Raw genomic sequence first — 23,992 nt, 5'->3', positions numbered from 1 at the left:
TTGAGGATCTTATATTTTTGTGGGCAGGTCATAATGACCTCAACATTTCCAGTAAAATTGTCCTTAATCCAGGTGTTTAGATCCCCCTGAGCCCAGGAAGCTGGTCCTGGTATGAGAACCATTTACCACCCTGTTGAGTTCTTACTACAGCAGAGATATTATCTATTAGCAACCTAGCCTGGCAACATATAACACTTTGGGGCAAATTTGCTAAAGGGCAAAGTGACCATATTTAGTGAAAACTACACTTTGCAGGTACACCGCCAGTTTACTAAAAGGCGTACAGGACAATTTGCTAGCTCAGCGCTAACAAAGTTATGCGCCCTTTCGCCAGGCGAATTTTTGCTCAGGTGAACGACTGTTACTCCGAAATTTATCAAAGTGAGAATTTTTCACTATGTTACCCTTTTCGCCAGAGTTTGCTTCTCCAGGTTATACCTGGTGAACTGATAAGAGGAAGCTACATCCTTCTCAATCTTATGTCAGTGACATCATATCCTGTATGCCGGAAAGTCATAAAAAAGACAAAACACTGGCATTTTTGAAGTTTTTTTTATTATCATTTTAAGGTTGTGCCACATATGTTTTAGGGTGGGTTCAGGTCTAGGACATTAGAGGATCTCTTTTGTCTTTATTTTGCTTCCTTTGACTTTTTTTAATAATAATTGGCCACTTCCAGCAGTTTCACCAACTTCACCAATATCTCTAATAAAGACATACATAATAATAAATTATAAATATTTGGACAGTGACAACTTTTTGTTGTTCTAAGGGGCCGATTCACTAACTTCGAGTGAAGGATTCGAAGTAAAAAAACTTCGAATTTCGAAGTATTTTTTGGGCTACTTCAACCATCGAATGGGCTACTTCGAACTTCGACTACAACTACGACTTCGAATCGAAGGATTTGAAGTAAAAATCGTTCGACTATCGACCATTCGATAGTCGAAGTACTGTCTCTTTAAAAAAAAACTTTGACCCCCTAGTTCGCCATCTAAAAGCTACTGAAGTCAATGTTAGCCTATGGGGAAGGTCCCCATAGACTTGGCTAACTTTTTTTGATCGAAGGATATTCCTTCGATTGTTGGATTTAAATCCTTCGAATCGTTCGATTCGAAGGATTTAATCGTTTGATTGAAGGAATAATCGCACTATTTGCGCTAAATCCTTCGACTTCGATATTCAAAGTCGAAGGATTTCAATTCCCAGTCGAATATTGAGGGTTAATTAACCCTCAATATTCGACCCTTAGTGAATCAGCCCCTAAGTGTTAACAAAGGCTTTAGTTTGTCACATTTTTATACAATCTTTTTGTGCAACCCACTGAATTAAAGCTGAGAGTCTGCAGTTCAACTGCATCTGAGTTGTTTCATTTGAAATTCATTGTGGTCATGTACAGAAGCAAAATTAGAAAAAAAAGTTGTCTCTGTCCAAATATTTATGGACCTACCTGTATATATGACCTGTATGTACCCGCCCTATTCAAATTGACCCAAGTGTAGCTGCATTTATGAAGTTTCACTGGGAAGAAAGTAACGCTAGCGAAAGTTCGCTTTGAATTGCACGCGCTGACCGATATTCACCAGTGTTCGTCTGCCTAGATGTAACTTTGCATTTTTTTTATATAATCTTTATTTTTGTTTGCCATTTATATATCAACAGCAAGAATGGCATTACAACTAGTCAATGCATGAAATAAAGTACATACACCTTGCTTTGTTGACAGTGGGATATTATAAAAGAAAAAATAGAAAGGAAGAAACAAAACATAATGAAAAAGGCAAAAGATAACCAGAAGAGAATAATAACAGAACATATCCTAGGAGTGTTGGCCAGTTCTCTTTAGTCCAAGACCAATCCTATGTTCTGCACATTTTCCCTTTACTCCTTTGAGGGGTGGTAAGAAAGACAAAAAAATAAACCCATAATTAATATGAACCCTCTGTCCATGTCCTGCTATAGAGAGTTTATGGAACACCCACTCAGACCCCTTCATGACTGACCCTTATGATAATCCTCTTATCAGGGGAAGAAGGAGAGTCCTATTTAGGAGAAGCTTTTTAGAACCCTCTAGAGAAAAAATAGAAAGTGAATAGTAAAAGTGCAAAACAACGAAGAAAACATGTACTAGGCATGTATTATGCATTATAATTACTCCTTCTAAATTAGGTAACTTTGCATTTTGATGAATAAGTGTAAGTGTATTCCCTGCGAATTAATGTCGGACGAAGTTGCACGAAGTGTGGAGGAGCCTTCCCAGATGAAAATTTGCCCTTTAGTAAATTTCCGCCAATATGATGATAAGAGACTTGAGACCAGCCTGCAGTTAGTGAACCGTGGGGCAATTAGTCCGGTGAGCCCTAGTCAACCATTGTCAGTCTGTTACCTCTGAGTATTATTGAATGTAAAGTGCCTTGTCTGACACTCACAGATTGGTGACTGGTGAATTCAAGTGCCAAAATGTACACTTGAACACTTAGGCCAAGGTCCTCTTGTTATTGCTTCATATGTCTCCAATGTGACCCTTTTCTTTCTATGGTATTAGCAGCCATGACAGGCAGATAAGGGAAGAGCCAATCAAAACATTCCATGTTCCATCACCATTAGGTTAATCACACACCATGATGGACTGATAGGGGAAGATGGAAGAGGCAGTCAAACTCCCCATATTCCTTCACACTTAGCTCCACCACACACCAGCTGATATACACATATACATACTGTACACATACACATACACATAGGGGCAAATTCATCATGGGTCGAATATCGAGGGTTAATTAACCCTCGAACGATCGAAGGAATAATCCTTCGATCAAACGATTAAATCCTTCGAATCGATCGATTTTAATCGAACGATCGAAGGATTATCCTTCGACCAAAAAAACGTAGCCAAGCCTATGGGGAAGCCATAGGCTAACATTGAGTTCGGTACGTTTTAGATGATGAACTAGGGGGTCGAAGTTTTTTCTTAAAGAGACAGTACTTCGACTATCGAATAGTCGAATAGTCGAACGATTTTTAGTTTAAATCCTTCGATTCGAAGTCGTAGTCGAAGGTCGAAGTAGCCCATTCAATGGTCGAAGTAGCCCAAAAAACACTTCGAAATTCGAAGTTTTTTTACTTCGAATCCTTCACTCGAAGTTAATGAATTGGCCCCCATACTGTACACATACACATATACGGAGGTAAGAACTTACATTATTCAGATGCCTTTACATCTCGACATGTAACCAGGGATTTGCTGGAATAAGCCTTAGGCCAGTCACAGTATTATAGTAATCACTCATTCATCTTATCATATGTAGGCTCTCATTTACTTATATAATTGAGTCGATTGAGCTCTGATAAGCAACACAACCTTGAGCCTTTTCAGTTTGATTTCCAACAAGTGATTGAATAAACTGCAATATCATTTAGAGCAAAGAGCTTGATGTAATTAGAGAAGCCCTTAAGTGCTCTATAAATTGCCAGACATAATTATGATGTGAATTTCACTGGTGGGCCTGTTAGAGATAGTGGTCAGAGTAATTAACTACAAAGCTGCTTATATTATATCCTCAACATTTATAATTATGTGTTAGTAGAAACAAACACAGTCGTAATTTATGGCTTCACCCTCTCATCATAAAACAGAGAATTGGAAAAAAAGAAAGGCGTTATCTTATCGGTCTTATCTGTTATCTGAGTGAACAAGGAGGCATATGGTGAGCAAGTTATTACAGCTTCAATTAAGCAGCCTGATAAGCTTTCGGCAAGGATATAAATGTAATATAAACAGCGTAAATGGACATTTTGAGCAATATATGAGAGGATTATGTCATCTAGTTGTACCCTGAAATGTTACATATTTAGTGATGGGTCCAATAAATTCGCTAGACATGAATTTTGTCGGCAAATTTCCTGATTTCTCTGCTAGCGAATTAATTTGCGTCAAAAAAAAACCAAACGATTCAAAGGATTTTAATCCAACGATCGAAGGAATATCCTTCGATCAAAAAAAGTTAGCCAAGCCTATGGGGACCTTCCCCATAGCCTAACATTGACTTTGGTAGCTTTTAGATGGCGAACTAGGGGGTCGAAGTTTTCTTTAAAGAGACAGTACTTCGACTATCGAATGGTCGAATAGTCGAACGATTTTTAGTTCAAATCCTTCGATTCGAAGTCGTAGTCGAAGGTCGAAGTAGCCCATTCGATGGTCGAAGTAGCCCAAAAAAACCTTCGAAATTCGAAGCTATTTAACTTCGAATCCTTCACTCGAAGTTAGTGAATCGGCCCCTTAATTCGATCTTGCCCACTCCCACACCTTGTGTATTACTCCCTTCCCTTTAGAGTGTAAGCTCTTTCTGCAGGGTTTTACCAGACCTCCCAGTGATCCTTGTACATTGTGTGAGTACGTATTCATCAATTTTAGAGTGTAAGCTCTTTCTGCAGGGTTTTACCAGACCTCCCAGTGATCCTTGTACATTGTGTGAGTACGTATTCATCAATTAGCTATTGTTTGAAAATATTCCAATGTTATATCAGTCTGATACATGTTTGATAGCAACAATTGTTCTTCTGGTTCTTCTGTTCTTTAGCTACAGCAGTGATCCCCAACCAGTAGCTTCTGAGTAACATGTTGCTCCCCAACACCTTGGATGTTGCTCTCAGGGGCCTTTTTTTTTTTTAATTCCAGGCTTGGAGGCAACTTTTGGTTGTATAAAAACCAGATGTACTGCCAAACAGAACCTACTGTAGGCTGCCAGTTGACATAGGGGCTACCAATAGCCAATCACAACCCTTATTTAGCACCCCCAGGAACATTTTTTGTGCTTGTGTTGCTCCCCAGCTCTCTTTACATCTTATTGTTGATCACAGGTGAAAAAGGTTGGGGACCCCTGAGCTCCAGTATAAGGGTACAACGTTGTTTGTCTTGGCATAGGCGTCCTTCACAGGCATCAATAAAACAGCACAGAATATTTTGATCACAATGTTTTCTGTTGTTCTGACATCTATGAAAATATTTATGCCAAGGCAAACATTATTGTACTTCCCATTCATAAGTGCAGTTATGTGGAGAACGTGATGTGCATTGGAAGAATCTCAGTGTTATATAAGTCAAGGTATAATAAATAACAGGTCAATGAAATCTAATTCTAGAGACCTACTGTAGGTGCACAACTTGGTGTTCCTGGTGATCAGAGTTTCCTTTAACCGTCTCCTCTATGTGTTCTTGTTGGGCAAACCATTATTTTCAGACCATGAAAGACCATTAATGAAAGAGCTAAACACTTTTGGGACCCCAAGAACCCTCCCCCCTTATGTGGTCAGGGCTTGGCACTCCAGTAGTTACACCTCTGGTTTAAGGCTGGACATGAGCCACTGAATGAGTGGGCAAGATATTATCAAATAACATTTCCATATAATTTTTTCCATGATATTTCTTCTCTTACAGTTTAACTGAAATGGTATTTGATTGTTTTAAGTATTTTTCCTTCTGTTCAAACACCCAGTCTTTATTATCCAAGCTACAGTTCTCCCGACCCTACATAACATCAGGCTTTGCTCCAGCAGTACAACACTGTGGATGGGAGAAGATATTGTAGATTCTCCAATGGAAAGAATTGCCCGCCACAAATAATGTTTGATTTATGATATGGAGCAGTCTGTAATTGTGAGGCTAAAGTTTAGGGACACGGGATGAATATCTGGTGAAGGACTGTAAAAATGTTAGTGGAGTTATCAAATGGAATTTGAAATTGAGCAATAAAAGGGAGAAGCAGGGGTGCTCTTTGAGTTTGGAGGACACTAGACCACTTTGCTGATCTGGGACAAAAGAATCATTTACAGTTATAAAAAGTCAGAACAAGCTATTTTTAACTTACTGGTTGACAGATGACTTTGATGAGTTGGGTAATAGTGATACTGAATAGGGAAGAATGTATAGAATCCAATTTAGGCAGAAAATGTGCATGAGATCTCTATTGGTTGAGTGCAAGTTCATAGTTGCCCATAATTCAAAACAAAATCCCGAGATATTTAATGCCATCACCCCTGCCCCTTTTGTAGCCCTTTTGTTGGATTCTCCAGCCTGATTCATGATGACTTTTGAAAGCATCTATGATTAGTTGAGTTGGGTTATTGGACTGGGGCAAATCAAGGCTCATTGTGCCACATAACCCTAGGGAAATCCAGAATTTCTTTCTGGGATGCAGCAAAACATTTTAACCTGGATCTAGTCTGAGATTTGGCAAAATTACAGGAATATTTTACAAGAGTAAAAGAGCAAACCTTTTTTTTCTCGGCGCATAAATTGAATTTGAAATTGGCCAATAGCCATCTACTGATAAAAGTCAAAACCGGGGATATAAGGCCATATATTGGCATGATAATTGGCATGGTGAAGGGTAAAACAGTAAAGTCCAACTATTTTGGTTCCCAATGAATGTAACTTAACCAAATTACTGCTCTATGAAACCCTTATAAATCAGATGACATATAGAATATTTAGTCTACAGTGCCTTAGAGAGGAGAAAGAAAAAGAACAATGAAAAGGCTACAGATTCATGTATTAACCATATGCAACAGCCCAAGATATTTACGTAACTGGAAATAATCTAAAGCTTGTTTTACTGTACTAATCCTGCAGTGTAAAATGATTTTGCAGTATCTAAATACAGAGTTTATTTATATAACGAAGTCAAGTGTAGTCTAGTTAAAAAATGTTTTTTTTTATAAGCTAATGGATTGGATAGATAGAAAACACATGCTGGATAAGTTTTAGGGATGCACCGAATCCAGGATTCGGTTAGGGTTTCGGCCAGGATTCGGCCTTTTTCTGCAGGATTCAGAGTCGGCCGAATCCTTCTGCCCGGCCGAACCGAATCCAAATCCTAATTTGCATATGCAAATTAGGGGCGGGGAGGGAAATTGTGTGACTTTTTGTCAGAAAACAAGGAAGAAAAAAATGATTTCCCCTTCCCATCCCTAATTTGCATATGCAAAATAGGGTTCAGATTCGGTTTGGTATTCGGAGAATCTTTCGCAAAGGATTCGGGGGTTCGGCCAAATCCAAAATAGTAAATTCGTTGCATCCCTAATAAGTTTTGATTGGCTAGTGTGTGCCTGTCGGTTCATAGGGGTGCTCTCCAGCTGCTGCAGTGGGGAATTTGATTCTAAAATAGAAATATTATTGGTTGATTTGGACAAGGTTGGATGTGGTTAGGGTGGATCATTTATGATCCAAAATATATCCTGGTGTTTTTAGAGCATCAAAAATGGCCTGATTTTATGGAGCTGGAATTGTATTAGGCAGAAGATGAAGGCCCCTGGTTATTTCGTTGTATGTTATTGGGAGCGTTAGAAGCAGGATTTATTATCGTACATGTGGGCCTTGTAATCTCCATAAATAGATAAGAAATTGTGCATTTAAGGATATTGTGTGTCACAAAGAGCATCATGGAATGAAACTGTAGTTAGCACCCACTATATGTTGTCTGGGACCTCATCTAGTGTCACATAAATCTGATGAAGTTCTGAAGGACCTTCACATGGTAGGAACCCAGAGAGGGGTCTTGGTTATTGCTGCCGACTACTGTAGTGTCTGAAATCATTTCTGTTCCGCTTATCTTTTCATAGAACTGCACATCAGCATTAGGCAAGTGTTAGACAATGTGTTGATGTTAAATGTTTCCATGTGAACATCATTAGACTGGAATGCACTTCCAAATGAAATGTTCATGGTTGCTAATAAAAAGCTGTCAGTGTGAGAAAAACCTAATGATATTTGGTACAAACCGCAGTCTGCTCCAATACACATTTACAGTAGATTTATTTGTATGTACAAAAAGAAAACACCTTTTTCTCCATGGTGTAGTTAATACTTTATATCAGTTTTCAGCCAAAGGGAATCCAAACCCTTAGTCATCTGATATTTAAAGGAGACATATAGGATAAATGAAAAAACCCTAATTTTGTAGGCAATTATAAGTAATAGATGGTGTTGCTTTTACATGGTGCTAAAAATTTATATTATCTTTAAAAATAGCCCCTTTATTGGGGCTCCCTATAGATGTTCTCTGGTCCCTGTCTGGGTTTCAAATGAGGGGTGGGCGTGTCCCTGCCAGAAGCACAGTAGGAGGGGGACAGCCAATCACAGCCCTGCAGTCACACAAGCACAGACAGGCTTCAGTTCCCTATCAGGTCCTGCTAGCTGCTGATTGGTTCCTGTCCTACAGTGCAGTGAGCTGAGTGCACAGCCTGGGAATTCAGGGAGCAGCAAGTGGAAGAGAAGGGAGGGATTATTAGGGTTTTTGCAGAAATATTCAATAAATCAGCCTGAAACACTACTTTTTAAAGCGCAATTCTTCTGTATCTAAATGAGTATAATGCACTGGTACATCTTATTTTTTTTCCAAAATGTCTCCTTTAAGCTCTGTGCAATTGAAAATGCCAATTTTTTGTCTGCAATTCACTACAATTTATTTTATTGTTCTTAAATTTTAATACGTGAAGTAGGGTTCAATTTTGGTTTTGTATTTGGCCAAATCTCTTTTTAGAGGTTTTAGTATTAAGCCAGATGTAAAAATGATAGCTTTGGTGCATCCTTATTTGAAATACAGCAAGGGCATACGCTGATCAGAATCTCTTTGTGGACCAGTTTTGCTCTTGTTTGGACTGGTCAGCAGAAGACCTTGTGCCAGGCCGAATCAAATCCAAATCCTTAAAATCACGTGACTTTTTACCACGCAAACAAGGAAATAAAAATGATTTATTTCCCTTCTTGCCCCTGATTTGTACATGCAAATTCGGATTTGGTTTAGTATTTGGTTGAATCTTTCACAAAGGTTTTGTGCATACCTAGTTTATTGCATGCCTATCAGTGCAGGCCACAACTAAAGCTGGCCATAGATGTTGAGATTTTTAAAAGATCAGATCCTGATCGTGAGACCAAGATCTTCTCAGAACGATCGTACGAATTTACCATCAACGAAAAAGACCAATTTACCAGGAAAACAAAGGGGAGCTGCTTGGCCCTGCAAACATAGATACATTGCACTGGGACCGACAAAGATTTTTTGACCTGGCCGATCAATTTCCCGACAGATGTCGGCCGAAAAATCGTAAGATGTACGATCGTTTGAATCCCACTAACCGCACGATAATTTCGAAGGATTGGTCGGACTTCCCTAAAAACGGTCGTTTGGCAAGAAGAATCGTCGCATCTATGGGGAGCTTAAGCCTCGCTCCAGACATTTTTGTAAATCTTTAAAGCCAAATTCATATATTTGCAGAGTTTGGAATATGGCCACTTAGCAGTCATTTAGGTTGACTTTCTGCATGTGACTGATAGAGGTGGAATTGCTGCCGATAACACTTTTTGCATTCAAGTACATTTCAGGATCTTACAAATTTACAAAATGATTGATTTGAGTCCAGGTTCTGAATATGGCCCCTGAAACTAGGGCTTCAAATAATAGACCAGGTTCTATTCCATGAGAAAAGCATATCCGATGACTTATATCATGAAAATAACACAGAAGTCCATGGGGCATTTTGGAATTGAATTTAGACATATGTCACTGAATTGAATTTGGCTCAATATGTCTTATAGTAATGGTTGGAAAGTGTGTTGGTGTCTACGTAGAAGAATAATACAGATATTTAGGCTTAATCTCTGTTGTACATTATATGAAAAGTCTCACTTCTGTTATACACATGTAAAATAACTTGCTCATGCCAATTTCAGGGGAGGTCTTATTATGCAGAACATGCGGAAGGTCTGTTTCAAAATAATGGGGTATTTTCAAATTGTTTTACGATGGGCACACTAGCCTTGATGTGTGCTTCTCCCCCGCTGAAAGGTATTCAGGAGCATTGGTTTCCACTAAGCCATGATTTGGTTTGCCACAATGGCTGCCTTCCTATTCATACATTCTGCCCACGAGCTGATTCACTAGTAAAACCCACGTGGGTGTATTGTGGCCAGGAGGTCTGCCTTTATCCAAAAGAAATGGTCTGTGAAGATGAAAACCTGGTTTCCCAATAATAGTTTCAGTTAGGGTATTTACATAATATATTTCATTTTCCATGCTGTAAAATGTGCTTATGTGAGGGCTTGAACTAATTATCACTCCTTTACGTTTTCATGAACAAAATGAAAATCCCTTTAACAGATGGCAAGGAGTAAAATAAAAGTGACTCTCCTTTGGAAGAGACAATCACCGACATATATAAACATTAATAAAACTTGATATATCATATGGCACATGAGGTTTTTCCAACAAGGAACAGAAACATCCAGTGGCCTTCTGATGTAATAAATATTCCTCAAATCAGAGATGTTCTGACAGTCGCATTCATCTGCTTCCATTCGACTCCTGTCTCCAGAAACCCCTATAACTTGCTGCTCCGAAATGAAATACATTATATACTCCTGCATTACGCAAGGCCACTCATAAATGCTCAATACATAAAAGGCTCAATACATAAATGTGAAGCTTACAGAACAAGATGTTTATTAGCAGCACCTTTTTTACTGCTATTGTTTCCCAGTAATATTCTAGAGCAGGGGTCCCCAACCTTTTTGAATTAAATCTAAAAAAGAGTTGGAGAACAACACAAGCATGAAAAAGTCCATGGAGATGTCAAATAAGGGTGTTACTGGCTGTTTGGTAGCCCCTATGTGGACTGGTAGCCTATAGGAGACTCTGTTTGGCAGTACAGCTGGTTTTTATACAACTAAAACCCACCTCCAAGCCTGGAATTCAAAAATAATCACCTGCTTTGAGGCCACTGGGAGCAACATCCAAGGGGTTGGAGAGCAACATGTTACTGATGAGCTACTGGTTGGGGATCACTGTTCTAGAGGTTCATCATTTTGTAAAATTTCAATATATTTATCTGATTTTAAATGAAAACACATAAAATCCAAGTTGCATTTATTTTAAACAATTTGTCCTTGTTCCAGCAATAACATTTATTTCAGGCTTGGTTTGCCAATTATTGGCTACAAAATGGGGCCAACGTTTCAAAGACTGTACTAATATGTTTTTAACTATTTTTTTAACTAGTAACTATTGCCGACGTCCTTCACTTTGCCCTGTGCTACCATTCTTTCAGGAATTTCCAGTTGCCAGTGTATTATCAATGTAGGATACTTTACAAAAATAATCAGCATAGATAAATACTGTAGAAATTTAAAAAGTTACTAGTTTTGGAAGATATGCAACATTAGGGGTCCTCTTTATCAATATCCAAAAATTTCTGAGAAGTTTCTGAAAACTATTCTGACCAAATCCACACAGATTTTTTCCCCCTTACTTATTAATACACTTTCCAGAAAAATTTCTTGAAAAAACTAGAATACCGCAACATTTTAGATTTGATGCCCGAATACTGTAACTTTTTTCGGATTTGTTGCCCAAATACTGCAACTTTTTCGGATTTGACGCCCGAATACCGCAATTTTTTTCAGATTTGACGCCCGAATACCACAACTTTTTTCGGATTTGACGGCAGAAAACAGCAACTTTATCAGATTTGACACCTGAATACCGCAACTTTTTCAGATTTGACACCTGAATACGGCAACTTTTTTTTGCATTTGATGACCGAATACCTCAACTTTTTAGGATTTGACTCCAGAAAACCACAACTTTTTCTGAAACCCAGCGCAAATCAGTATATCTTCGGGACATATGCCATAGACTTCTACATGAACTCGGCAGGTCTGAGTTGGAGTACTTTATTATTCTGACTTTTAATATCTTCAGGGTTTAATATATCACAAAAAATTTTGTTCTTTTTTCACCTTTAAAGGACTTTAAATAACATCCTAGAAGTTGAAGAAGAAAAGTTGAAAAAAAAACTCATAAAGCCATTTTCCCAAATTCCTAGGTTTCTCCTTTCATTACAGAATGTCATGGATTTGAAGGGAATGTTTTTGTTGGCAAATCCAAGGGATTTTCTTTTCTTTTTACTGTTGCTTCCGTAATGCGTATTTTATGTACTTACTCTTTATTGCTATTTTATGATCACTTGTTGAGAGAAATTGAACTGAAGGCTGTTCTAGATGTTCGTCATCAGAGCATTCAAAACAGCAATTAAACATTAATGACGTGATAAGAAACAATACGATGATAAGAATAACACCATAAAGCCAAAACAATTCTTCCGTCCCATGAACAGAAAAGATTGTGAAAAAGGATGAATGGTCCAGTGATTGTTAATTTAAGTTCTTAAAATGAAGTTTGATATTAGTTGGAAAGCCTGGTCTGAACTGGAGATTCCCACTAGTCAACTAGTCCTACTGGAAAGATTTCTCTGAAAAATGTATAATGCAGTGAGGTGAAGATGTCATGATTGCAATGATTTCATCATTATTGAATGCAAACGTGATGCCAAGAAAAGATGGCAGTCAAACAAAATGTATAATCAGGATATGCAGTTTTCCTATAATCGATACAGTTTATGAATAATGTGAAAACCATATGTAGTGATGAGCAAATCTGTGCCGATTTACCGTACAAATTCAGGAAACAGCGAAAAATACGCACAACGCATTGAAGTCATTTGGCGCCAAAATAATTTTGATGTCAGTTTTGACGGAAGTGACAATTTTGACGCAAGCAACAATTTTTATACGCGTGACAATTTGGTCCAAATGCATTAAAGTCAATGGGCGTCCACCCGCAGGGACATCTCCAATTTACTAACAGGCGCCAATTCGCTAGCGAAATAGACCATCACTAGCGGTCATTCGCACTATATCGCTAGGCAACTTTTCGCTCTGGTGAACAGACGTTACTCCACAAAATCACTAAAATGCAGATTTTACTGAACTCTTTCACCAGAGTTGACTTCACCACCTCAGACCAGATGAAAATTTGCCGAAAATGCATTGAAGTTCCACTGGTGACTTTTCCTTTTTTGAAGTGGAATTGCCTGCAAGAGTCCTGACTTAAACTTTTTTTGGGTTTTCATTTCATTTTACAGTGGGCTCATGTGTAGGGCATTATATTAACTCTCTTGTCTTTATGAAGGTTCCCTGGACGTGTGTAATAAAAAGTGGTAACTTCAAGCATTTGCACCAACATTTATAATAAAGACGTCCATACAACTTTAAATTACCCGCCGTATGCAAATTGACCTGAGCGCAAGATCACTAGTGAATTTTTTCTAGGCACAAATGAACGCTAGCGCATCTTCCCTATGCTCACACTGCCGAAGTAACGCTAGTGAAAAGTCGCCAGCGTTCGGTGCCCGGGACGAAAATTCACATTTTAGTGAATTAGCGTATTCATAATGCATTTGCGCTTGGAGAAGTGGTGCGAGCTTTGTGAAGTGGTCGTTGGCGACTATTCACCCTTTAGTAAATCTATCCCCAAGTATTTCTAGTGGCATTAAAGCCTTTTTACATAATTATTAACATTGATAAAAATGGTATTTGCCTGTCACTGAGCTCAACGGATGGATTGCGCCCAATGCCGGGTGGCTATCATTCACAACACAAACGAATTCATTTAATCAAGTGTCAGTAACTAATGGCTGCATATGGAACTGTGATATATTTTTAAGGACCTAGCGCTTGCACTTTAATAATTGGGTTAAGTTAACATCGTTTTTAAGTTAATTTATGGCTCACAACTTATTCATTAATTTATAATCAATTGATGATACTTATACTCATGATCTCTGCTAACGTTAAATGAATTAAAAAGTGATATATAAAATTTGTGAAATGAATGGACTGGTCTCAAAAGGTTGCCCTCAAGTAACGCTAGAAAATTGTTGGAAGGTGGAGGAGGTGTTTCTTAAAGGAGAAGGAAAGCTACGGAGGCATTTTATTGCCATTAGATTAGCCACAATAGTGCAAGCTAGAATGCTATATTTATTCTGTAGAATGTTTTACCATACCTGAGTAAAAAGCTCTAGAAACTCTCTGTTTGTTTAGGATAGGAGCTGCAGTATTAACATGGTGTGACATCACTTCCTGCCTGAGTCTCTCCCTGCTCTGGGCTCAGATTACAGTAGAGAAGGGAGGGGAGGAGGGAGAGAGGAGCAAACTGAGCATGCTCAAGCCCTAGCCCTGGAAGTTTAAGATGAAGGCAGGAAGTCTGATACAGAAGCCCATGAGTACACAATAGAAGGAAAGAAATGTGATGTTTCTTTTGACAAAGGACTCAGAGCAGCATTACTTTGAGGGGTTACTGGTATATTTAGATGGACCTTTCTGATAAGGCTTACTTAGTTTAAACTTTCCTTCTCCTTTAAGCAACAAAACATTTCAAACAAGGTTCTTTCTCTTATTTTTAATACAAACTTATTAAACAATCCTTGTGTGTTTTAAGAAATTAGGGATTTAATTGGGAGGAATTGGCAGTGTCCCTACTAATTGGGTGGCTATCATTCCTGTCACTGCATTGGGTAGTATTTGCATTGGCCTGATTTTATCCTAAACTATATCCTAAATTTCTAGTGTTCTAGCGGGTGTGAGGAATGTCTGGTTGATCTCATGTTTTACTCAATGATCTGTACGTAATGTGTCCTGTTATTTCTTTCCCCCTATTCCAGTTACTGCTTTGATGATATCTTCGTCTCATTCCACTTATTTGTTTTTCTGTTTTGTTGCAGAATAATGGCTCCCTGATTTGGTGTCAGAATCACAAGCAATGTTCTAAGGTAGGAATTCAGTGGGGAGAAGTTTTTGTGCCACCGTTTACGTTGATGGCTGTTTCTTCAGACACAATGAAAGACACAAAAGTGTGTGAGTGTTTGGGAGGGGGGGGGTTGTATTGTATCATTGATATGAAAACATGTCCATCCTGCTGTCATTGGATTGTAAGCTCTTTAAGCACTAGAATAACTCTCTGGTGAGGACTCCATTTAGGAAGCACTTTGTTGGGTTAGTGTTTATTCAAATCTTGACAGGTACATAATAGTTCTACGTTCTCCTGCTCATTTAACCTCTTTATTTATAGTGAAGCGACTTCTATTCAATTGCAAACCTTTCTCTTCCCTGGGGATAAGGAGCCGTATGTGACTTGTATGTGATTTATTCATTATAATACTCTGACACCCAACACCTCGGCAGCACATCCACTAACAAGTAATTCAATTGTAATTCAATCTGTTTCACACCAGTCTCATTAATGTCTTCAAATGAGCGATGTATAATATTAAAGGGGTTATTTATCAAAGTTCGAATTTATCTCAATATTTTCGGCTACAAACTCCGCTCTGGTTTTTTATGCTTATGCTTATTTATGACATTTTCTCAAAAATTTGCTTTGTGGGAAAAAAATCAGCTTTTCACAATTTTTTGGGATTTTTTCATCCGATTTTTACAATTTAAATTACTTCAGGGTATTGCACGAAACCCAGCGCACATCAAAAAATCATTGGGACTTCTCCTATTGACTTATATGCAACTTCGACTAGTCTGAGATGCCTCATTTTCAGATTCGGACTTTTCCATCCTCTGGGTTTAATAAATTCTTTTATTCATTTTTTTAAAAGTCTGATTTTATAAAAAAAACCCATCACCTAAAACCCCCTAAATCCACTATTAATTAATTGCTCAACTTCTTGTCCGACAGTGATGGGAGTTTGCTTTAGTGTTCAACATAAAGGGGCACATTTACTATTGGTCGAATATCGAGGGTTAATTAACCCTCGATATTCGACCGTCGAAGTAAAATCCTTCAACTTCGAATATCGAAGTCGAAGGATTTACCACAATTCGTTCGTTCGATTGAGGAGAGAGCTTCATTTTAACTCAGTTGGAGTGAGATTTAGACTGGTTATTTTTAAAACTATGTCTAATCTGTTATATGGAAACCATTTTAGACTCCATTTTAATCAATATTCTAAAAAATTATTTCCCTTTTCTCTGTAATAATAAAACAGTACCATGTACTTGATCTGAACTTAGTTATAACTAGGGATGTACCCAATCCACTATTTGGGATTGTACCGAATCCAGGATTCGGCTCGGGATTCGGCCAGGATTCTGCCTTTTTTTCAGCAGGATTCAGCCGAATCCTTGTGTCTGGCCGAACTGAATCCGAACCCTAATTTGCATATGCAAATTAGGTGCAGGAAAGGAAAAAGTGGAAACAATTCTTCTTTTGTGACGAAAAGTCACGTGATTTCCCTACCTGCCCCTAATTTACATATGCAAATTAGGATTTAGATTCGGTTCGGCCAGACACAAGGATTCGGCTGAATCCTGCTGAAAAAGGCAGAATCCTGGCCGAATCCCGAGCTGAATCCTGGATTCGGTGCATCTCTAGATATAACTGATCCTTATTGGTGTCAAAACAATAAGAAGTGATCTGTGGTGCTCTGTGTCCTTCTCATTTAATCTGTCAAAAATGTTGCAAACATGGTTGTTAACTAGTGATGGGCGAATAAATTCGCCTGGCACAAATTTGTGGCGAATTTCCGCGTTTCACCACCGGCAATAAATTCTCAAATATCCCGCGAGGGAAAATTCGCTGGCATCAATTTCAGATTTTCACGATTTTTTTTGTGAAATCCTTCAAATTTCACGATTTTTTGGTGAAAAACTTCAAATTTCAGGATTTTTGAGAGAAAACTTCATAATATCATGATTTTTCCATGAAAACGGGCGAGTTTCACCATTTTTTTCTTGAAATTTTCCGACTTTGCAATTTTTTTAGCGTTTCCCAAATTTTGCGGGAAATTTGCGAATTTATGGCGAAGCGAAACAGGAGAAGTTCGCCCATCATTGGAAAGCAATGAAGGGTTTTATAGTCTCCTCAATGAAAGGCATCGATAGATCAGAGTACATAGGGAAACACGTATGCCTCTAACTGAATCGCATTGCTGCGGGGATCTACTAGACTTTCCAATAAATCCAACAGAATTGATGTGTATTGTAGAATTTTGAAGTTTTTAGAAATGGTGTAATATTTGCTAAGAGGGGGGAGGGGTAAAAATAGTGACATTTAGGAATTCAATTTGTTCTTATGTATTTTTGAAAAGGTGTGGAATACTGGTATTATTATGTTTTTAAAAACTTTAGTGAAAACTGTGTAAGTGGAGGAACCTAAAGAGTCACGAGGAGAACATAAAAGTTCATATAGCGAGCAGGTCAGAATTGAAATCAGGACTCCAGTGTTGGCAAAGGGGCATATTAAATATGGCCTAAGCAGCTCAGTTAAATAACCTGCCATTTAAAGGAGAAGGAAAGCTACTGAAGCTGTTTATTGACAATAATGCAAGCTATAACACTATATTTATTCCGCATAATGCTTTACTATACCTGAGTAAACAGCTCTAGAAACTCTCTCTCTCTGTTTGTTTGGGATAGAGGCTGCCATATTAGCTTGGTGTGACATCACTTCCTGCCTGAGTCTCTCCCTACTCACTCATAGCTCTGGGCTCAGATTACAGCAGGGAGGAGGGGAGGGGAGAGAAGCAAACTGAGCATGCTCAAGCCCTAGCCCTGGAGGTTGAAGCTGAAAACAGGAAGTCTGATACAGAAGCCCATGAGTACACAATAGAAGGAAAGAAATGTGCTGTTTCTTTTGACAGAGGACTCAGAGCTGCATTACTTTGAGGGTTTACTGGTGTATTTATATAGACCTTTCTGATAAAGCTTACTTAGTTTTAGTCTTTCCTTCTCCTTTAAACCTTACCAGGACATTAATGAACTGTAAAGTCGGCTGGGTTTTGGGCAGATCAGTCGTATCTGGAGATAACTGAATGCGACCAGCTTTATTAGGATCATGGCTTTATTTTCCATTGTTAGGGGGAATATTCACAGCCGTCTAGAACTCTTGTAAGTTACATGAATAAACCCCCTTTATAGTGCTCCTAAATATCAACTGTATGAAAGATAATGAAACATTATGAAACATTGATGTCATGATAAAACATGTTTTAAATATATAACATTTATATCTGTAAGTAAAAAGTAGTAAAACACTGAGCAGAAAGTCGTTGCAATTCCTGCTTTTGTGGTTTCCCGAGATTCTGTAGAGCCTTGGGCATTGGTGTAAGACTACGCGTTACTTGATGCAACTAAAGACTAGTTCTAGTCCATACAAACCACTGCACTTTATTAAACAGGATCTTCTCTCCACTTTGCCTTGACAGAAGCAAATGACACACCGGAGTTTATTCTCCCAACAGAGGCTCATGGCCAACACGTTTCATTAGGTTGTTTGTCAAGATGAAATATTGGCTACAACTCCTGCCGGAAAATGTTCTGTCTTGTTTGCTGGGAAACAGATAAGTTGCAGGTTGCTGAGCAGATACTTTTGAAAATAAACAGAGTCAAGAATGAGCTGAGTCTTCTTTTCATCCCATGAATCTTATGGAGAAGTTCAGGCCAATTCCAGTTCATCAAAACCTTTCACCGTTACCATTAGTTCTGGCTCAGGCTTTACTCCGTCTTATACCGAGTCATAAAACATTAACTTTAACATCTGCACGTGTTGTTTTTTGTAATAATTCCAATAATATGAATAATAAGGATTAGTTGCAATATATTTACTTTTAAATTGTTAAATATCACTTCCCTGTCTGAGAAAGGGTCAAACTTTTTTTTTTTTACATTTGCCCTGACCTTTAACATACCTCCCAACATTTTGGAAATAAAAAGAGGGACAAAACGATTTGCTGACCACGCCCATTTTTGGTCACACCTCCTAATTACCATGTTAATTTTACAAAATTTGGCAGGTTATGAAAGTTTGAAGACATTTTGGTGGTTTTTATTTGTTATTACAGTTTTGCTAAAGAAGGGGAATTGCCCTTTAAGCTGCAAATCACAGTTTCCCCCAGAGACCTGCTTATCTTAAATTGTTACAATTGTTCCGCTGCTTATCTTAAATTGTTACAAAAGTTTCAAAGTGCATCTGCCACTATTCTGGGCTCTCTGGCAAAAGCCACTTAATTTAGAAACTTAGGGGCACATTTACTATTGTTCGAATATCGAGGGAAAATTAACCCTCAATATTCGACCATCAAAGTAAAATCCTTCGACTTCGAATATCGAACGATTTTCCTTCGATCCCAAAAAGCCTATGGAGACCTTCCCCATAGGCTAACATTGATGCTCGGTAGGATTTAGGTGGTTGATCGAATGGTAGAATAGTGGAACGATTTTTAGTTCGAATTGATCGATTTGAAGTCATAGTCGAAGGTCGAAGTAGCCAATTCGATGGTCGAAGTAGCCAAAAAAAACGTTCGAAATTCGAAGTATTTTTTATTCTAGTCCTTCACTCAAGCTTAGTAAATGTGCCTCTTAGTATCTTTTTCTGGCTGTTCTGTGCAGGAGATCAAAGAGAAAGTCGGGACATTTCAGTAACAATTCGGGACTGCGGGTTGAGCTGTAAAAATTGGGTCCCATGAAAAATGGGACAGTTGGGAGGTAAGCTTTAGGTTCAAGTGCTTTTCTATATGTATGTTGCCATATGGGGGTGGTGTATGGATGCAAAAGTCTGTTGATACTAAAGTAGGATTGTCAACATGATCCAGGCGGGGGGGGGGGGGTCAGTGACATCACGGGGTGACATTGTGGGGCAGAACAGGTGGGTTCACGGGACAGGGTTATGATGTGGCAATCGCCATTGGCCAATCATTCTCAGCTTGAGAATCCTTCTTGGTTTTCCTAATTTGGAAACATGGGACACCCTTAAAGGAGAACTAAAGCCTAACTAAAGAAGTAGGAAGAAATGATGTTTTGTGCTTCTGTACCAGCCCAAGGCAACCACAGCCCTTTAGCAGTAAAGATCTGTGTCTCCAAAGATGCCCCAGTAGCTCCCCATCTTCTTTTCTGCTGATTCACTGATTCACATGCTCTGTGCTGCTGTCACTTACTGAGCTTAGGGAGCCACTCACAATATACAGTACACATAGAATAGAAGAATTGTCAAAACAAATTTTCCCTGCAAATGTATTCGCCGATAACCAAATGCGCAAAATTCGCTGCAAATTCACCCATCACTACTCAGAATTGCTCTGGCCTCCAAACAGACCCTTTAATGGGTGATAAATCATTTCTCTATAAGGGATTTCCCAGGATACACATGGCTCTGCGTGATCAGGAATGTAACGAGTCTTGGAAATAAACGAATATATCTCATGACATTAGTTTCGCAATCCGGCAGTAGTCTAAACAAATAAAGATTTATTGACTGGCCGCTCCAGTGGTATGCTTTGAAAAACAGCCGAAAATTCGTGAATAATGTAATAGTTGAAAAGCAAAAGCGACTATTGTAGTGATGATGTCATGGTTTAGACACAAACTTCCCAATCATCGTTACGTAAACGGAGCCTTCTGGTCAATTTCAGTCTTTACTTCTTGAGATATTTTCTGCCTCTGAACTTTTTCTGAAATAACAACACTTCCCAGACTGAGCCACTGACTTATACATCACTACAAAGATCTTTAACTAAAGGAAAGCCAGACCTCGGAATAATTAGCGGACGCAGAAACTTGTCTGGATGGATCCAAGTTGTCTGACAGTTGGAATAAACCTCAAAGTGACAAGGTGTCGTTTATTGAAAAACTTGGCAAAAGTCTTCTACTGCGGCATTTTGCATGAAAAAAAGATTTTTTTAATATAGCGCTGGTTTATTTTCCCCTTTGCATAAGAGTTCCAGTTTTCATACATATATATATATATATATATATATATATATATATGCAGTCATGGGACCTGTTATCCAGAATTAGGGATGCACCGAATCCAGGATTCGGTTCGGGATTCGGCCAGGATTCGGCCTTTTTCAGCAGGATTCGGTTTCAGCCGAATCCTTCTTCCCAGCCGAACCGAATCCTAATTTGCATATTAAAATTAGAGCTGGGGAGGGAAATCATGTGACTTTTTGTGACAAAACAAGGAAGTAAAAACGGTTTTCCCCTTCTCACCCCTAATTTACATATGCAAATTAGGATTAGGTTCGGTATTAGGCCGAATCCAAAAAAGTGGATTCGGTGCATCAATATCCAGAATGTTTGGGAATGTGGGCTTTCCAGATAATGGATCTTTCTGTAATTTGGATCTTCATACCTTAAGTCTACTAGAAAATCATATAAACATTTAATAAAGCCAATAGGCTGGTTTTGCTTCCAATAAGGATTAATTATATCTTAGTTGGGATCAAGGACAAGTTACTGTTTTATTATTACACAGAAAAAGGAAATTATTTTTAAAAAATTTGGATTATTTGGAAAAAATGGAGTCTATGGGAGATGGCGTGCCATAATTTGGAGCTCTCTGGATAACATGTTTCCAGATAACGGATCCCATACCTTTACTGTATATATATATATATATATATATATATATCCTGACGACGGTTATAAAGAAACCTATCTGATATGAGAAAGATCTATCTACCAATCTGTTAAGTAAACGCATTGATGTGGGGGAACATGTGACAAATTCAATAAATTCATCAATATTTAGACCCGTGAGTGCCTCTATATATATTTATATCTCTATAACTGTTGATTTTCTCCCACTCTTTTAGCTTGACTTTTGTTACATCCTTTCTTTTGTATCATGAGACAGAGCAGGACTTTCCAACTCAGGGCTTGAAGGCCACATTAGACCCTCAATGGGTTTTTATAGCCTTCAGTCACTTTCTTGTTAGACCCCATTATTGTAATATAATGTCATCCATCAGATAAACAGCCCAATACATGGAAAGTTGAACTTCACTCAAGAGGACCGTTACTCTTCTGTTGCTTAAAGGCTTTTATAGAGATTATTAGAAGCTGTGTCATAAATCATTCCTTGGTTGCTGTCTGATGACTACCAGGAACTTACTCTTAAGTTAATCACATCCCTGTAGATAGGAATGAATGAGCCCAAACTACTTGAGAACTGGGGGAGGCAAAGGCATGATTAAAAAGAGACCCATAAATGTCACCTCATGGCAGATAGTGCCCTGGTTGGAATCAAACCTACTTACTGAAAAGTGTGCCACTAATTAACATAAATGACAAGTGACTGCATTACTGCTCTTATGATCACTTGGGAATGCAGGGCTTGATTATGGGATTTAGCAGGATCAGAATCAGACAGTCAGGGGCAGATTTATTAAGGGTGGAATTGAAAATTCCAATTCGAAATTTTTTTAAGATCAAAACTGTCAAATTCAACTAAGGGAGTTAAAAAAGGGAGAAAAAAAAATCAAATTTGATTTTCAAGATTCATCACACTGTGACCCTTTAAAGGGGAACTCCGGCTTCCAAACCAAAATTAGATAAAGAGGCCACATAACACAGAAACCCTAATATACCCATCACTGTTACCTGTTTTTTTCAAAAAGTATAAATAAATGGCATTTTCTATGCTGAAATCCAGCTGTGTAACAGTTCTTCTCTTTCTGCATCATTTGAAATCCTGGCAGGGAAGGAGGGACTAAACACTGATGTAACAAATTGTACCAACTTCTCCACAGCTTACAGACAGCATGCAGGGACTACATAACCCACAATGCATTGCACTGGGATGTTCCTTATTGAAATCACATGAGCAGGGAATTGTGGGGTTTGGAGGATACAGGCTGAGGACAGATGGCTGTTGATACAAAGTAACAGTAGTCCGATAGCTCAGCAAAGTAGTCAGACAGATCAGCAGGAGAGCAGGGGGCTGGGCTTAAGGAACTGTCCAAACTATTAATTGATGTATATTGCAAAGTTGCTTGAAATTATGTTTACTTCTTTAAAAAGCTGAAGTTATGTTTTTGTGGAGTTCCCCTTTAACCACCTAAAACCTGCCAAATTGCTGTTTAAGTCAATAGGAAAAGTCCAGGGATCAATTTGGAGCTGTTTGCAGCCTTCCTGACATTCCATTTTTTTTTTCTCTTTAAGAAAATATTCAAATTCGATTCAAATTTTTTTAGTTGTTTCAATACATCCTCAGAGTTTAATCCACTAGGAAACTGAAGGGGTGTGTTAAGATGATGCAAAAAAAAAAAACCCAAACAGTTCTTATATCTGAATGTGCAAATTAGGGTTTGAATTCAGTTCAGTTGAATTTTTATGTGACGGAATCAGAATGCAAGCAAAACCTGTAAAAATTGGTTTTGGTGCACACCTATTGTGATCATTACAGAATAAGCAGAACATAAGAACCCTGAGCTGGTGCATTTTTTCGGTCAGAAGTAAGCGACTAGGTATCAATAGGGTGTGTCTAAACAATAATATACATGCAACAACGCTAGAAATTTCATTAACCGGTTGGACTGGGCAGCTCTTGCTTATAATTTCATTCATAATGCTAATTTATTTGGATCTGAAATAAAATGTTATATACATTTAGTTTTAATGAAACCAAAAAATCTGCTCACAGACAACCTATCATTTCTCAAAGCTCAACATGGCCAAAACACATGCATCAAACAAAAAGAAAGCATCTACAAAGTTCTTATGTATTGGTACCAAACACCAGAGAAGTTGCACAAAATTTTCCCGAATCATCCCAATACCTGTTGGAGACAGTGCGGAGAACTTTACTTCGTATTTTTTGGACTTGCTCCAGGATACAGAAACTCTGGAATAATATAACTGACTTACTAACCAAACTAACCACCTGCAACTTTCCTAGGGACCCACTTACTTACCTTCTTGGGAAACCTTTCCCTGGGCTACCGAAACAGTCCCAATTTTTGGCCAACCATATATTGAAGGCTACACGCATGGCCATAGCAGCCAAATGGAAGACCTCAAATCCCCCGAACAACATCTCAGGTGATAACCAGGACCAATAACAACAGATGCTTTGAGGAAAGAATAGCTTTCATACAAAACAAAACTCCCAATTTCCTGAAGGTTTGGTATGTTTGGGTGCTCAGAGGCCTCACAAAAAAATATAAATGCATAACAAATGTACATCCTTTCTACTCCTCATTCCTCTTAACCTCAAGGCTGAAAGTTCCTACCTTATTTTCCTTATTTTCTTTTATTCTATTTTCTGATCCTGTTTCATACCCCCTCCCCAATAACGTTGCACTGCTACAT

The 23,992-nt window shown here is 38.3% G+C and overlaps 1 protein-coding gene across 1 annotated transcript in view; it reads left to right on the top strand.

Annotated features, from left to right (window-relative positions):
• Positions 1 to 23,992, top strand: part of anos1.S (anosmin 1 S homeolog) — a 122,789-nt gene that overhangs the window by 18,386 nt on the left and 80,411 nt on the right. The window contains exon 2 of the mRNA XM_018248772.2: positions 14,617 to 14,664. Within this exon, the coding sequence (XP_018104261.1) occupies positions 14,617 to 14,664 (48 nt within the window). The remainder of the gene's footprint in view (positions 1 to 14,616; positions 14,665 to 23,992) is intronic.

This window comes from Xenopus laevis, chromosome 2S (genome assembly GCF_017654675.1).
Source record: "Xenopus laevis strain J_2021 chromosome 2S, Xenopus_laevis_v10.1, whole genome shotgun sequence".
NCBI classification, from domain to species: Eukaryota; Metazoa; Chordata; class Amphibia; order Anura; family Pipidae; genus Xenopus; species Xenopus laevis.
Note: the sequence above shows the minus strand (reverse complement) of the source record. Positions and strands in the feature narration are given on the sequence as shown.